This window comes from Capra hircus, chromosome 9 (assembly GCF_001704415.2).
Source record: "Capra hircus breed San Clemente chromosome 9, ASM170441v1, whole genome shotgun sequence".
Lineage (NCBI taxonomy): Eukaryota > Metazoa > Chordata > Mammalia > Artiodactyla > Bovidae > Capra > Capra hircus.
The window spans coordinates 57554900-57572296 of record NC_030816.1 but is presented as its reverse complement, the minus strand read 5'-3'; the positions used below and the strand labels follow the sequence as shown (position 1 = coordinate 57572296).

The 17397-nt window shown below is 41.6% G+C and overlaps 1 protein-coding gene across 1 annotated transcript in view; it reads left to right on the top strand.

Annotated features, from left to right (window-relative positions):
- The window catches only part of MOXD1 (monooxygenase DBH like 1), a 97536-nt gene that overhangs the window by 60005 nt on the left and 20134 nt on the right, over positions 1-17397 (top strand). The window contains exons 5-8 of the mRNA XM_018053226.1: positions 13600-13779; positions 14064-14166; positions 15550-15716; positions 16767-16958. Coding sequence (XP_017908715.1) covers positions 13600-13779; positions 14064-14166; positions 15550-15716; positions 16767-16958 — 642 coding nt within the window. The remainder of the gene's footprint in view (positions 1-13599; positions 13780-14063; positions 14167-15549; positions 15717-16766; positions 16959-17397) is intronic.

Here is a 17397-nt window from a genome sequence, read left to right as displayed (position 1 = left end):
GTTAGGAAAATGGTGGCCTCAACTCCCAACATAACAGTTTTCCTTTCACATCTTGGGGAAAGGAGAGGACATCTCTTCCATCAGCCACCATGGAAAAGTCCCTGTGACTTGACCAATTTAAGTTCAAAGGATGGGGTCACATAAATGAATTTAGGCCACTCAAGGGAAGTAGGAATCGTTCTTAGCCCAGTGGATGGAGAAGGCAATGGCACTCCACTTCAGTACTCTTGCCTAGAAAATCCCATGGACGGAGGAGCCTGGTGGGCTACAGTCCATGGGGTCGCTAAGAGTCGGAGACGGCTGAGCGACATAAGCAATTAAGGATTCTGGTAGGAAAATCTTCTAGGGAAATCAAGGCTGGGAGGCAACCAGAAATTATCATTCTCTGGTCTACACTTCTCCACCATTCTAGAATATGAACCATATTGTTGCAGAAAGTGGGTCCCCTTCCAGGGCCTGAAACAGGGCTCTTGTCTAACACTTGGAAATGAATTGTCCGAGGAGACATATGTGCTGACAAAGCAAGAGATTTTGTTGGGAAAGGGAACCCTTGGAGAGCAGTAGGGTAAGGGAACCCAGGAGAACAGCTCTGCCACATGGCTCGCTGTCTTGGGTTTTATGGTGATGGGATTAGTTTCCGGGTAGTCTTTAGCCAATCATTCTGACTCAGAGTCCTTCCTGGTGGTGCACACCTTGTTCAGTGAAGATGGATGCCAGTGAGAAGGATTCTGGGAGGTCGTCGGACATGTGATGTCTTCTTTTGACCTTTCCTGAACTCTTCCAGTTGGTGGTGGCAGCTTATTAGTTCTGTGTTCCTTAGCAGGACCTCCTCTTGTAAAACAACTCATGCAATTGGTTCCGTGGTGCCTGGCCAGGGTGGGCGCTTTCAGTCAGTGTGCTTCCCCTAACAATATGACTGTCAGAGTCATGTCTGATGCCTCTTTGCTTTCTCCTTTGACACCTAACACAGAGCACACAGTAGACTAGATATAGGTGTGTGGATTTTTGTGTTTTTTCTTAGTTGATTAGTCGAGTGCATGACTAAATGGAGAGCATCTCTTTGAGAGAAAAGATTTTCAGAGCAAAATGATAAGGAATGTTTATATTCAAAACTGTACATAAACACCCTTAAGTGTCAATGTAGCTAAGTTTCTTTTGGAGAAAAGAGGGAGGCTGTAATTCAGAAAAAGATCTCTGTAGAGAAAACACATCTCAGTCTTACATATACGGATTTAAAACTCAAATCAAGTCTCTTAGCATGTTGTACACCTTAAATTTGCACAGTGTTATGTGTCAAATATATTTCAAGAAACATAAATAAGGTAGTAATGGAGAAAGATTCAAATCCAAGAAAATGTGGTCCAAAAATGCTCTTCCCATTACACTACTTGTCTTAGGTTGGGTTTCCAGAAGCAGTCCTTGGAGACAAGAATTTATGTAGGAAGGATTGATTAAGAAAGTACCAGGAGAAAACAATAGGGGGCAGAGTAAGGCTAGGGAAAGAACCAAGCAAGGATATGATGGCTTTGTAGTTCCAGGTTTAACTTATTCTCAGTGTATTAGCCTGTTTGATCTCGTCTAACAGAATACAATAGACTGGATGGCTTATAAACAAGAGAAATTTATTTCTCATAGTTCCGGAGGCCAGGAAGTCCAAGACCAAGGCAGTGGCAGCTCTGGTGTCTGGTGAGAACCTCTTCCTCAGAGGTTCTTTTCACTGCGATCTCACATGGAGGAAGGGACAAAGGACAAAGCTCCCTGGGGTTACTTACAAGCACAGTAATCCCATTCATGAGGATCTGCCTTCATGACCTAAACACCTCTCAAAGGCCTAGTTTGTGGTAAGCTTGAGGGTTGGGATCTTAATATATGAATTTCAGGGTGAGGCACAAGTATTCAATCCATAGCATATGAAGTATGTTTAGAGCTGTCCCACTTGACCTAAGATTGCTAGACATTCATCCTCCCTTTTCACCTTCCCTGGAAGAATGTACATTATCTTGCACTTCTTGTTGTTTGCAAAGTGAGTGCAAGATTATGCCTCCGAGGAGTCTCAGGGGAAGTAATTAGAAATTAGACAACAGAATCTGGATGATGGGTATACAGTAAAGGCTATGGAGACCTGACGTGATCTTGGTGGAGCAGACACTGCCACCTACTGCCCTGCCGATAGAGGCCAGTACATCAGTCAGTGTGGTTGTGAGGAGCACCGACTCATACTGCAGGCCATCAGAAGTTAAACAGGGCTTTGACACTTGGGCAAGTTTCTTAATTTATATGTGTTTTACTTTCCATTTATAGCAAACGTGATAATTCTATTACCTAAGCTCATTACGTTGTTTTGAGGATTAAATGAATATAATGTTTATATGTCTAGTCCAACCTAGACAGCATATTAAAAAACAGACATTACTTTGCCAACAAAGGTGCATCTAGTCAAAGCCATGGTTTTTCCAGTAGTCATGTCTGGATGTGAGAGTTGGACCATAAAGAAGGCTGAGCACTGAACTGATGCTTTTTAACCATGGTATTGGAGAAGACTCTTGAGAGTCCCTTGGACTGCAAGGAGATCATACCAGTCAATCGTAAAGGAAATCAGTCCTGAATATTCATTGGAAGGACTAATGCTGAAACTGAAACTCCAATATTTTGGCTACCTGATGCAAAGAACTGACTCCTTAGAAAAGATCCTAATGCTGGGAAAGATTGAAGGCAGGAGGAGAAAGGGATGACAGAGGATGAGATGGTTGGATGGCATCACTGACTCAATGGACATGAGTTGAGCAAGCTCCAGGAGTTAGTGATGGACAGGGAAGCCTGGTGTGCTGCAGTCCATGGGGTTGCAAAGAGTGGGACACGACTGAGCGACTTAACTGAGTCTCTATATAAACATGAGTCTTAGAGCCTGATAAAAAGTAAGCACTAGTGTGATGTGACCTGCTCAAAGTCCTGTCACACAGCAGGACACAGTTAATGGCACAGCCAGGAAATAAACTTGGTCTCCAAACCTCCAGGTCATTCCACTACTCTTTACTGGCCATATAGCAAATTTATAAATTAAATAAAAATTTAAATAAACTAAATTTAAATTTATAAAATTAATTTTATAGTTAATTTAAATTTTCTTAGAGTAGCTTGGTGGTCTCTAGTTTATTAAAAATCTCAGTTAACCAAATATTAATATATAACTATGACTCTTGCCTGGAAAATCCCGTGGACGGAGGAGCCTGGTAGGCTGCAGTCCATTGGGTTGCTAAGAGTCGGACACAACTGAGTGGCTTCACTTTCACTTTTCCCTTTCATGCATTGGAGAAGGAAATGGCAACCCACTCCAGTGTTCTTGCCTGGAGAATCCCAGGGATGGGGGAGCCTGGTGGGCTGCCGTCTATGGGGTTGCACAGAATTGGACACGACTGAAGTGACTTAGCAGCATAGATCATGAATAGTCTGTTAAGAATTCAAAGAACAAATATATACACTGTGTTGCATTATAAACGCTCTTAAAGGTAATTTTATATCTTTTTTTTTTAACATTATTGAACTGTTTGGCAAAGGTACCTAGTTAATTCACATGCAGAAGTAAATGATTATGAATCACAATGTTTAATGTTTCTCAAGTGTACTTGCATATTCACCAAGTAAAACAGGCTTAATGTTTAATATTAAGTGCCTTGGAATTTCAGGAATCAATAAGCAAGGGATAGAGACACTTATGTGTGTTAAAGGGGTAGATTTCTCTCTCCATATTATCTTTCAAGGGTATTTTATTGAAGTAACTTTGTTATTACCTTACACAGATACAATTATGAGTAATAATTAAAATAAAAGAGTAAAACAAAAGCAAAGTAGTTTTATGTGGCAAGTTTTCTGAGAGAGAAAGAGATGTTTTCAGACAGTATTACATAAATGCACACGCATATTGATAAGTTGATGATATATGGTTAACGGTGTGATTGTTAATTGGTGGCTTCCCCAGTGGCTCAGCAATAAAGAATCCACACAGGAGCCACAGGAGTCGTGGGTTTGATCCCCGAGTTGAGACGATCACCTGGAGGAGGGCATAGCAACACACTTCAGTATTCTTGCCTGGAGAATCCCATGGACAGAGGAGCCTGGTGGGCTATAGTTCCTAGGGTCACACATGATTATTAGTCAGGACTCTTGGTTGCAAGTAACAGAAACCCAACCTGCACGAAAGGAATGTGCTGACTCGTGAATTAAGAGGAAAGGTTGAATAAATAAGCCACAGGAAGGTAGAGACAAGCTGGTTTCAGGAACAGCTTGAGTTAAGTGTTCAAACCCTACCAAGACTGTCTTGTCTTTGGGACTTTTCTGTGTGCTTTCATTGTATCTCACCACATGCTGGCCTCTTCCGCAGTCTCCACCTTCTAGTGGACAATGCATTCTTGTTTCATAGTTTGAAAATCCAAAAAAAGGATTGATGTGTTGGGCACCGGCCCCTGAACTAGTCAGTTGTGGCTGGCAGGGCATGGTCCCACCTGAAGATGGTAGTTCTTTGAGAATTCAAGATTGCAGTAGGGGATGAATTATTTCCCAGTGGTCTCCTCTCCCTTAATTTTCCCCTTTTCTTCATTTCTTCTATTCATCCTCATCTGATTTGAACATGATTTCCAGGGCTTTAGTTGCCAAGTCCATTCAAGCTGTGGCCCCTTGAATACATATCAACAAGTTGGGTTTTGCTTTGAACCCTGAACTATTTCAGGGTGGATTACCTGTGAGACAATGATATCATTCTCTTGCTCAATTTGGTTGCCTCTTAAAAGTCAGTTATATTGTCATTCTCAAGGAGCTCTGCCCAGCAGGGATGGAGGTAAGAAGGGAGAAAAGGAGGCAAATAGTCATATGACCTTATAAGCATCTATCTGCACTGCTAGTTCTGGCTGAAATGTTCTCATAGGCTGCATCACTTTATCAACCAGATGCCCTTTGGCTAACCTTTGTCAGAGACAGTTTACCTGTTTTACATGGACAGCAATCTATGCCTCGGGTGGGTACATAGAATGGGATGCCAGGGACAAGAACAGGCAAGAAGAACAGTGATGGGGATTTACAAAATTTCCAGCTCATTACAGATTCCGCCCATCACCTCTTTCCTTTTGTTTTAATTTTTAATTTATTGAACTGCAAGTTGGCTTTGGAGAGCTGTATTCCACACGTGTTTTAACAAGTCACATCTTAAATGGGTAGACATAGAAGAATAAATAAAGGAAAATTGCTCATAAGAGCTCTAATAACCTCCTGTTTTTCTCACTGATCTCAGTATTCCTAGACCAGTCAAGAAGGGCCTTTTATCTCCCCTCTTTTTTAACCCTCCTAAAATAAAATCAGAAGCAAGATGCACATATATTTGGTTATAGATAATGAATCTTTTTTTTTATTTTTTACATTTTTTATTTTGAAATCATTTTAGACTTACCAAAAAATAGTTGTAAAAATAGTAGATTTTCCTAAATGGTAACATCTTATCTTCCTTAGTTTGATTATCAAAACCAGGAAATTACCCTTGAGACAATACTATTAACTCACCTATGTGCATGCTAAGTTGCTTCACTCATGTCCAGCTCTTTGCAATCCTATGGACTGTGACCTGCCGGCCTCCTCTGTTCATGGGATTCTCCAGTCAAGAATACTGAAGTGGGCTTCCATGCCCTCCTCCAGGGGATCTTCCTGACCCAGGGATTGACACCACATCTCTTGCATCTTCTGCATTGGCAGGCGGGTTCTTTACCATTGATGCCACCTGGGAAGCCCCCAGCTAACCTACAGACCTATTCAGATAAGAGGAAATGATGTGTATTTGTGATAAGTTCATGTCACAAACAAGTGCAGAGACAACCATGACCTAGCTACAAATGCGCACATCTGAAAATTGTTAGTTTTTTATTTAAAAATTGAGATGGGGACTGTACTAGATTCCTAGAGCTTCCATAATAAATGACCACAAGCTGGGTAACTTGAAACAGCAGAAAGGTACTCTCTCAGAGCTCTGAAAGTCAGAAGTCCAAAATCAAGGTGTTGGCAGGGCCATGCTTTCTCAGAAGGCTCTAGCAGAGAATCCTTCCTTGGTCCTTCCAGTTTTTTATGCTTTCTGGGGTTACTTGGTTTCTGGCAACTTGACTCCCATCTCTGTCTCTGTCTTCAGATGGCCATCTTCTCTTTGTGTACCTGACTGAATCTTCTCCTCTCTCTTCTATAAAGATACTAGTCATTGGATTTAGGATCCATCCTCAGCCAGTGTAAACTCATCTTAACTAATTACAGGTGCAAAGACCATATTTTCAAATAAGGTTACATTCTGAGGTTCTAGGTGGATATGAATTTTGCAGGAATGCTGCCTAACCCAGTACAGGGGAATTAAGCAAAAAATAATTTTATTTTACAAGTGTTAGTATTGAGGTCATTGGTATTTGAAAGCTAAGAAAACATGGTTACACTCAGGTTACCTTTTTAAAAATTCATTATTCATTTATTTTTGGCTGTTCTGGGTCCTCACTGCCGCACGTGGGCTTTCTCTAGTTGTGGTGTGTGGGCTTCTCACTGTGGTGGCTTCTCTTGTTCCCGAGCATGGATCAGGGATTGAACCTGTGTCCCCTGCATTGGCAGGCAGATTCTTAATCACTGGACCACCAGGGAAGTTCCTAGGTTACCTTTTAAAGGGAGACTTGGTGATTGCATCTCTGGGAGATGGTGAAGGAAGTGGGATGTAGCCTAGGTCACTGGAGTTGAGAAAATCAGGAAATTACGAGGCAGTGCATTTGATGACTCAGCCTCCTTAATGTTGGCTTGATGGAAAAGGGAGTAGTAACTTCATTTCCATTCAGTGAGTAGCTATTAAGCAGTCAGTGTGTTACAAGGACTTTGCTTTGACCTGGCTAAAGAGAATAAGAGAGATGAGTTCATGAGGAACAGTATAAATATTTGGGGCTTTTTGATGCTCAGGAACATCAAAAACAGCAATCAAAAACAACACTGCTTTATGGTCAGTGTTAATTTTCATCTTGATCTTAGCTATGCTTAGCAGCTCTCGTTTTTTCACCTTTTTATTGCTAAGTCTTCTCAAGAATACCCCTAAGTTCCATTTTCTCGAACTAACTGAAGGGACTGTTTTAATCTTTAAAATCCTTCAAGTTAAAGACTTCCCTTTCTTTTTATCTGTGTTTTGGTTCCTGGGCTGTTTTTTAGTTTGCACATAGGCTAACAGATAACCCACAGCTGCTAGACCATCCTTGCTTGGCTTGTTGCATATGAAGGTGGATGTACAGGCCTACCATCTGTTCTAGGTCTGTAAATTTCACTTATGTACAAGAACACAGTGATCAATGACATAGTTTAATATTCGGTGTCATTGCCACCTACTTCCATGGGCACTTTTAAATAATATTTTTAAAAATTTATTTCTTCTGCCAAACTCATAATCAGCTCAAAAGCAAAATTCACTTACATGTTCATTGCAGTCTCAGAAATACCGATTTATTTATATTTGTGTGCTTTATCTTGCCATGACCTTCTGTGACAATTTCGATCACTGCAGTATTCTTTTGAATAGAGGAAACTTTTGGGATTCCCATTTTGATTGTGATGATAGTGTGACATCTGTGAAGGAGGAATCGGAATAGGAGATCCTTTCTAAGTGCTCCCCCTTACAGTAGTGATAGACAAATAAGCATTGCAGCCTTGTTTGTCTCCAAAAGTTTTAAGTACAGAAGTGTAGAACTCCACCATTGATCCAAATCGGGCGGTGATGCTGAAGGAAAACTCTTTCCCATGGACTGTTACCAGGAGCACAAGAAAGAGCAGTGCTGGATGCCTGCCTTCAGCCGCCAAGCAGCGTGAGTCATGGAGCTCTGCGTGCTTCGGTCTCCTTCCTCAGATGGTGCTCGCCTGTCTCTGCCTCACTCTTACCTGGTGTAAAGTAGGCTATCACAGCAGGGGATAAAACACAAGTGCTGTGACTGCTTCAGATGTTTGTGGAATGGCCATGGCAGCAGAAGATAATATGCAGTGGTCATTTGGTGAGTGGTTGGTAGCCATGCGCTGGCAGCACTAGGCTTTGTAAGCATGACAGGAAGCTTTGTGGGAAATTCTACCCCATACCGGGTGCCATGAGCCAATGGCCCTGTCCTGCTCTCATCAAGGTGTTCACATTCCCTGGAACTTGGACTCTGCACTAAGTGGGTTATTCCTGTCCAGAGGGATATTCTTGGTGTCTCACTTAATTATCCCCCATGCTGTTGCTGCTGCTAAGTTACTTCAGTCGTGTCCAACTCCATAGATGGCAGCCCACCAGGCTCCCCCATCCCTGGGATATTCCAGGCAAGAACACTGGAGTGGGTTGCTGTTTGCTTCTCCAATGCATGAAAGTGAAAAGTGAAAGTGAAGATGCACAGTCGTGTCCGACCCTTAGCGACCCCATGGACTGCAGCCCATCAGGCTCCTGCATCCATGGGATTCTCCAGGCAAGAGTACTAGAGTGGGTTGCCATTTCCTTCTCCAATTATCCCTCATGGTCAACTGAAAATTCTCCATCAAGAAGTTCTCCTCTTTTTGAGAGTTTGATAGCTCATATTTTTTCTGGCGGCCTCTTGGCTCACATGGTAAAGAAACTCTCTGCCATGCAGGAGACCTGGGTTCTATCATTGGATTGGGAAGGCCTCCTGGAGATAGAAATGGCAACCCACTCCAGTATTCTTGCCTGGGAAATCCCATGGACAGAAAAGCCTGGCGAGCCACAGACCATGGGGTCACAAAGAGTTGGACACGACTGTGCGACCAACATTTCAACACTTTATTCAGCAGTTATCCTTACATATTGTTCTCAGGCACTTCTCTTTCTTTGTCTCTCAATCTCACAACAGGAAACAAAAACAAAACATCTTTTTTCTAAGGACTTTGCCTCTTCCAAGGCTTCTTATGTTTCCCAGTGAACAGTACATGGGTTTGCATGCAGTAAGTTTCCTTGTTGCTTTGTGGGTGTATTTTTCCTAGGAAATCCTCATTTTCTAGGCTGTACTATCACTTTGTAACCTGGGGGTTAGATTGCAATTTAGTTCTGCTTGAAGCCTTCACTGGGTTTCCAGGTGAGACCTTGTTATTTGCCCTCCTTAGGAAAAAGCACAAAGGCCACAGTCTGTCTCCTCTCCCTAGAGACCAGGGCATGTGGACAGGGTGGCAAAAGAAGGCAGGAGACTCCCCAGGCATGAGGCTCCCTCCCAGTGGGGCGCTGCTCCCTTGATGGCAGCATTGTGTGGGGATTTTCAGTAGTAGCTCCTGAAGCACTTCCTGGGGCCGGCTCCCTGGTGTCATCACCCTCTTGCTGACAGCTGTCGGCAACTTGCCTATGTGAAACCTTTCATCCGCCCACTCACTGGCAGCAACTTCCAAGGTTGTTGGTGATCTCCAACATATCTTCCTTCAATAAATTGTTGCAGTCTGAAGAGTACCAACTTAAGGGGTCAGACCAGCCTAGTTTCAAATCCCCATCTACCACTTCCTAGCCATGGTTGGATTTGCTTCAGAATCCTCCAAGTCTCAGTTTTCTCATCTGTCAAATGGAAACAACAATATTTACCTTATAGATTTGTTATAAATAGTAAGTGAAATATGTGAAATGACTCAATAGTGGCTGGTAGGTAGGAGGTGCTAAATAAAAGACAGATGTTACTGTTGTTGTTCCTAGAGTGCTTTGTGAGCTTGGCAACTTGGTGTTGGTTTCAGCACTCGCTTTATATATAAAAGAGCACTTATTCTTTTAAAATTAATTTTACTGGAGTATAGTTGCTTTACAATATTGTGTTGGTTTCTGCTGTACAGCAAAGTGAATCAGCCATGTGTGTACATATATTCCCTCTTTTTTGGATTTCCTTCCCATTTTGTTCACCACAGAGCACTGAGTACAGTTTCTTGAGGTATAGAGTGGATTTTCATTAGTTATCTATTTTATGCATAAAAGTCACTTACTCTTAAAAGTTTTTTATTTTTTATTTTAAGAATTTTTAAAGTTATTTGAAGCTCCCTTAAACACCATCCAGCTTCACATACTCTGCCCCCTTGCTCTCTAGTGCCCTCTTGTGGTGCCTCAGTGAAAGCCACTAGTTTCTGCGGCAGCCTTGCTGTGTGCTGTGCTTAGTCACTCAGGCACGCCCCACTCTGCGACCCCAAGGACTATAGCCTGCCAGGCTCCTCTGTCCATTGGATTCTCCAGGCAAGAATACTGGGGAGGATTGCCATGCCCTCCTCCAGGGAATTTTCTCAATCAAGGGATCAAACCCAGGTCTTCCACATTGCAAATAGATTATTTATCTTCTGAAACACTAGGGAAGCTCAGGGTAGCTGCCTTGGGAGCAGCCAATCCTCATTTGCCCTTAGGGGCTCCTATCCAGACCCTAGCTAGTAGAGCTCAGTACAGCCTACAGGGTTCGGCTTGAACTTAGAAAGAAAAGAAAGTGAAGTCGCTCAGTCCACATGCCCTGGTCTCTAGGGAGAGGAGACAGACTGTGGCCTTTGTGCTTTTTCCTAAGGAGGGCAAATAACAAGGTCTCACCTGGAAACCCAGTGAAGGCTTCAAGCAGAACTAAATTGCAATCCAACCCCCAGGTTACAAAGTGATAGTACAGCCTAGAAAATGAGGATTTCCTAGGAAAAATACACCCACAAAGCAACAAGGAAACTTACTGCATGCAAACCCACGTTCTGTTCACTGGGAAGCATAAGAAGCCTTGGAAGAGGCAAAGTCCTTAGAAAAAAGATGTTTTGTTTTTTTTGTTTCCTGTTGTGAGATTGAGAGACAAAGAAAGAGAAGTGCCTGAGAATAATATGTAAGGATAACTACTGAATAAAGTGTTGAAATGTTGGTCGCTCAGTCGTGTCCAACTCTTTGTGACCCCATGGTCTGTGGCTCACCAGGCTTTTCTGTCCATGGGATTTCCCAGGCAAGAATACTGGAGTGGGTTGCCATTTCCTTCTCCAGGGGATTTCCCTAACCCAGGTATCAAACCTGGGTCTCCCAAATTGCAGACAGACACTTTACCATCTGAGCCACCAGGGAAGCCCCTAGGCACACAGCAAAATCCTCACACGTGCCTGAATATTTAACTGAAGACATACTAGCAGTTCCCTGTCCCCCTTGGAGTACTGATGCACCCAAATGAGTATCAGTTCAGTTCAGTTCAGTCGCTCAGTCATGTCTGACTCTTTGCGACCCCATGAATCGCAGCACGCCAGGTCTCCCTGTCCATCGCCAACTCCCAGAGTTCACTCAAACCCACGTCCATCGAGTCAGTGATGCCATCCAGCCATCTCATCCTCTATTGTCCCCTTCTCCTCCTGCCCCCACTCCCTCCCAGCATCAGGGTCTTTTCCAAAGAGCCAACTCTTTGCATGAGGTGGCCAAAAAAGCGCCTTCCCTGGTGGCTCAGTGGTAAAGAATCTGCCTGCCAAATTCAGGAGCTGCTGGAGACATGGGTTTGATCATTAGGTTGGGAAGAAGACCTGGAAGAGGAAATGACAACTCTCCCCAGCATTCTTGCCTGGAGAATCCCAAGGACAGAGGAGCCTGGCGGGCTACAGTCTATGGGGTCACAAAGACTCAGACACGACTGAGCACACACATGCACGCACACACACACACACACACACATATCAAATTTGACATGGAAACTATAATCTCAGAAAATCCTGGTCTGCCCTTCTGTGTAATTGTTATATATTATGCAACCATGTTTGAACAGTAACTGTCATTTTGAAGCAAAATAGAAAAAAGTTTCTGTCTTCAGGGTATACAGTCCTCTAGAGATGAGTGCAAACACAGCCATGTGCAAGGTCATTTTCTGTGAATGTGATGTTAAAAATGTACTTGTGGGTTAGGCATAGCAGGGCTCACTATTCCACACAAAACAAAAGCTGGATTTAAAAATTCAGACCCCCTGGCTGCCCATTCAGATTTCTACCTAATGCCTACTGCTTCTCTCTTTGGCTACCTTGACCTTTCCTATTTAAAAAAGTAAGAATGAATGAAAAACTATATAGAAAATCAAAATGGCAAGACTTAGGAGGAAGTAGCTGGAAACACTTCATCTTTTTATGCCCGTCTAAAGCAAGGTTTTTAAATGAATTGTTGGCATTTGAGTAGTTAGGGCTAAAAGCACAAGCATGGACGAGCTCTAAGACAGCAAACTCTTGAAAACACAAAGGATCACTTTGTCAGATTAATAAAAGGCTCTAAGAACCCTGTAACTAGTGGCCACCTCTATAGTCCAGCTAAGCTAAGTACAGGACTTGTCTACCTTCTCTGGCAGTAAGGCTTTTTGAGATGTTAGGATGTGCTTAGCTCATTCTGGTTTCCTGGACAGTGTTCTGAAGGGAACTTACAGATGGGATGGTCAAATGAACATAGTCACCTTAATCATGCTTTCAGGACCAACATCATCACTCATTCTATTTTCACAGTTTCCAGTTTCCTTCTAATTTGAATCACTACACAGTGATTCAGTACAGCACACCACTACAATGACTTTTTCTCTCCTAAATTCTAATGGTAAAATTCTTATTAGAATTTGATTTTAATCACTAAAATAAAAGTGTCCTTTATTGAGCCTTCCTTTGTGCCTAGTACTGTGCTCTGCACCATATAGAAGATAGACAGGAAGAAAGGTATTACTACCCTAGTGCATGTGTGCTAAGTTGCTTCAGTTGCATCTGACTCTTTGCGACCCTATGGACTCTACCCCGGCCAGGCTTCTCTGTCCATGGGATTCTCCAGGCAAGAATACTGGAGTGGGTTGCCATGCCCTCCTCCAGGAGATCTTCCCAACTCAGGGATCGAACCCACATCTCCTAAGTCTCCTGCATTGGCAGGCAGGTTCTGTACCACTTGCACCACCTGGGAAGCCTCAATACCTCCAGTAGGGATGGGCAAAGATAACATTTTAAGGGAGACTGAAGGAGTTTATGCCTGTGTGAATTTTTTTTTTTTCCTCTGTGAGAGGGAGACAGAGAGAGATAGAGACAGAAAAATGGAGAGAGAGAGAGTGCCAGGCAAAGTAAAGCCTGGAAGAGAGCAAGTAGGTTTTGAAACAGCTGCTACACAGAATGTTAAGGGAAACAACGAGTTTAAAAAGCAAACAACACATTAGTAAAGTCCTTCCGAGGTGGTAAAGAATCCAAGTGCAGTGGAGGAGATGTGGGTTCGATCCCTAGGTCAGGAAGATCCCTGGAGAAGGAAATGACAACCCATTCCAGTATTCTTGCCTGGAAAATCCCATGGACAAAGGAACCTGGAGGGCTACAGTTCACGGAGTCACAAAAGAGTTGGATATGACTCAGTGACTCAACGACAGCAACGATTCTTAGAGAAGCGAATGGTTAGTGCATCTTTGCTCTTGCCATTGTGCTTGCCGTCATCATCATCATCACAGTCATCGTCTCCAGAACAAATTATGCTCCAGCCGCACAACAGTTACACAATGGAGAAAACTATTCCTTTGAAAATCCGATGACCATTTATGCTAGTTTCATGCCTCTCAGAGGGTGTTGAAGGGTGTTTATTTGATTGCATCGTCCCTCTCACCTGTGCTTATTTAGGTTGAGCCTGTGATTCAGAAAGGCCACGAGAGTCTGGTCCATCACATCCTGCTCTATCAGTGCAGCAGCAACTTCAGTGACAGTGTCCTGGACGACGGGCACGAGTGTTACCACCCTAACATGCCCGATGCCTTCCTCACCTGTGAGACCGTCATTTTCGCCTGGGCCATTGGTGGAGAGGTGGGACCACTCATTACTGAGATGTAACAAAGTTAATTGATCCCTTTTCCCCCTATGATTCTAACACTTCTAAGTAAAACTCTATGCACTCGTTTTGATATGAGGGTGGGTTATTTTTCTTTCCACAGGAAATCATTCTTTCCTTAAGCCATTTTATTTGATCAACTATAGATTAATACAGTTGTAGAATGTTGAGATATCATTGAGAATGTTTGGGTTTTGAATGGAGTAGAGCTCTGAGGGACTTTCACAGAACACTGTGTCATGGAATTTTGCTCTTTTAGGGTTTCTCCTATCCACCTCATGTTGGATTATCCCTTGGCACTCCGTTAGATCCTCATTATGTGCTCCTGGAAGTCCATTATGACAATCCAACATATAAGGAAGGTGAGTATTTTTTTATACATTCTACCTATGATTTTTAAAAGTTTTATAACTTTTCCCTTTATTTTAACAGAGTTAAACAGACTTCAAATAAAATAGCATTTAATGTTGTAAAAAAAATTAACCTATACATTTGTCATCCAAATTGGGATACCTTTTAGAGTAGAAAAGGCCACTATAAACAGTTTCACTGGGACAGCAGTCACTGGCCAGCAATGAGCTAGGCAAATGGGCACATGTAGTCACTAATCTTAAAAAGCCATTTGGACATTACTTACCAGAAAGTAGAAAAATAGACTTTTCCCTTTATGGTGTAACTTAGTCTGAAATACATGGTGCTTATGAAACATTTTCTTTCTAAAAGCACACATGAAAAATTACCATTCATCACACTAGAAAATATCAAACATCTTGCTGTGTTGACACTGCAGTTGACACTGGTGTAATATGATGTTGAAATGAAGAGGGGCAAGTATTTACACCTGAATTTACTATGTAATATCCCAACGCCAAAAACTTAAAGGATTCAATATGAAATTATCAATAGAAGAAACTCAAGGTTATGATTTTACACTGATCTGTGCAATTTTTCATCAAATACTGAGCACCAAGGATATGCTGGATCTGTGCTTAATGACATAATGTCCCCACCTTCAGGGATATTATAGTGTAGTGGGAAAGGCAAACAGTAAAATAATCACAACAATTAATACAAGATTATTTATATGCTAATTGATCCAGCAGGTCACAGGTAGGTAAGTCACTGTTGCAGAAAGAAGTCAATTAATTTCCAAGTGGAATGGATTTATGAAGTGTTTGGGGCCCATATTCTCCCTCCTTATGATAACTATGTCACAGCAAGAGATGTATCTTATCTTTCCTCCCCACCATGCCTGTTGTTATGTTGTTCACATCATAGATTCTTAATAATTGTTTGTTGATTATATGACTATGAATTATTAAAAGACTGGTGATAAACTATAAAGAAAGTTAATTATTAATATTTTTCTCTATCATCACATGGTTTCTAGACCAGGTGGTCTTCACCTCTATGTAAATGTTACTGAGCTTCACCTCAAAACAGTATCAAATAATACTTCTGTTGAGTTACTGTATATTCTAATGAATGACTTAGAATTTTTATTTCTGTCTTCATGCTAGATAATTGTGGAATATATTATTAGATAATACAAACGTGTCTCCCATGGTATGCTGTATGTTTTCTTTGTGAATCTGAATGTTGCCTTTCATTAATCTTTGCTTGTATTCCTTTCCCTTGTAAGAGTTTAAGGAAAATCGGTAAACCTATTCCAGCTGAATATGGAAAACTTTTTTAAGTACTCAAGCTCACTTTTAATTTTTCTTGTCTAAATGCTCTTGTTCCAGGCTTAATAGATAATTCTGGATTGAGATTATTTTATACGGCAGATATAAGGAAATACGATGCTGGGGTTATTGAGGCTGGCCTCTGGGTAAGCCTCTTTCACACCATCCCTCCAGGCCTGCCTGACTTCCGGTCTGAGGGTCACTGCACCCTGGAATGCCTGGAAGAGGTATGGTGTGTCTGGGTCTGTGAGCTGCTCTTCCTAGATTAATCTATGCTTGTAGAAACTATGTTTGGAAAATTCCAAGTTTATTACTAATCTTTTTCTTATTGTCATGCTATGAAATGATTGTTTACAATTTTAGCGAGACCTTTATTGCTTTTTAAACTCCTGAAGGCTGCAGGAGTAGAATTTTGGTGTTTTCCTTCCTTTTCCTTTCTTTGTTTGTTTCATATTGGACAGTTCATTTTATCTTTTATGGTTCAACCTTTCATAGTCCCCTTTTGCTTTCTCAACTTTATTTTTTATTCATATTTGTTTTTTCCATGATTTATTTTCATTTTTTCTCATTTTCTCTGATTCATAGCTACTGACCCTTCTTTAACCAAATAGCAAAAATAACTAATATAAAATACATATTGGATAAGAGAAAACTATACATAAGTATTTTATAATGGCTGCTTCATTCATAGTTCTTTTTTTCTTGAATGAAAGTATTTCAACATGGATCATATTCTTTATAAATTATAGGATATTGTGGTTGTAGACAGTATGGAAGACTGGTAGAATGGAAAGGTTATGCTCTTCTGAATTATTTAGACCATGAATTAAATTGCCATGACATCATTCTCTAGCTGTAGGACTGTGAGCAATTCATTTAATTTAATTCTCGCAGTTCAATTTTCTTATCTGGAAAAGTGGGAGTAGATTCTCCCTTTAAGAGTTTCACTTTTCAAGCTACCAAAATACTGGATTCTTTTTGCCAGAAGCTATAACTGTTTGCTCACCTCCTAAAAGAAGAAAAAAAAAAGGTAATATGTAGAAGTGATCAGTTGGTCCTCAGCAAGCATTAGTTCCTCTTCTTTCCTCACAGCCAGTATTGCTTCACAAAGATAGGAATAAGTCAGGAAAAATCTGAGTTATAAATGTCTGGCAGGTCATGTGTTGGCTTAAATTGTGTTAGCTTTTCTTCTCAGTTGTCCCTCCAAGTCTGTTTTAAGGTGAACTGTCTGCGCTTGTTTGGAGACCTAATCAGGTTTTCCCCTGTATCTCCCGTAGGCTTTGGAAGCTGAAAAGCCAAGTGGCATCCATGTTTTCGCTGTTCTGCTCCACGCTCACCTGGCAGGCAGAGGCATCAGGCTGCGTCATTTTCGCAAAGGGGAGGAAATGAGATTACTCGCTTACGATGACGATTTTGACTTCAATTTCCAGGAGTTTCAGTACTTAAAAGAAGAACAGACAATCTTACCAGTATGGATGTTTTTATTCTTTATCACTGAATGTCATCAAAATCCTGAGACATATACCTGCCAGGAATTAGCCAGGTTTCTCCTGGTGTAATGAATCGCTCATCCTATCCGCAGCTTCAAAGCCACCCACTATGGCTGTTGCATAACCCTCACGGAATGTGTTTGATCTGTTTTCCAACATTGAAACTTGTTTTCTTACTATTCCCAGGGGCAACTCAAGTTGTTGATTTCAAAGGAAATAAAACTTAGGTTTTGTGCTCTAAGCACTAGACTCCCCAGTTAGTAATCCCTTGGCTTGCAGTTCTGGTAATGGTAAGATCAGAAGTTTTGAAAGTTTCATTTCAATAAAAGTGAATATAAGATCATTTTTTCTTTTGACTAAGGTATTAAGACATAGCTAATTATATTACTGTGTGTAATCCGGCTGGCAACCATACTTG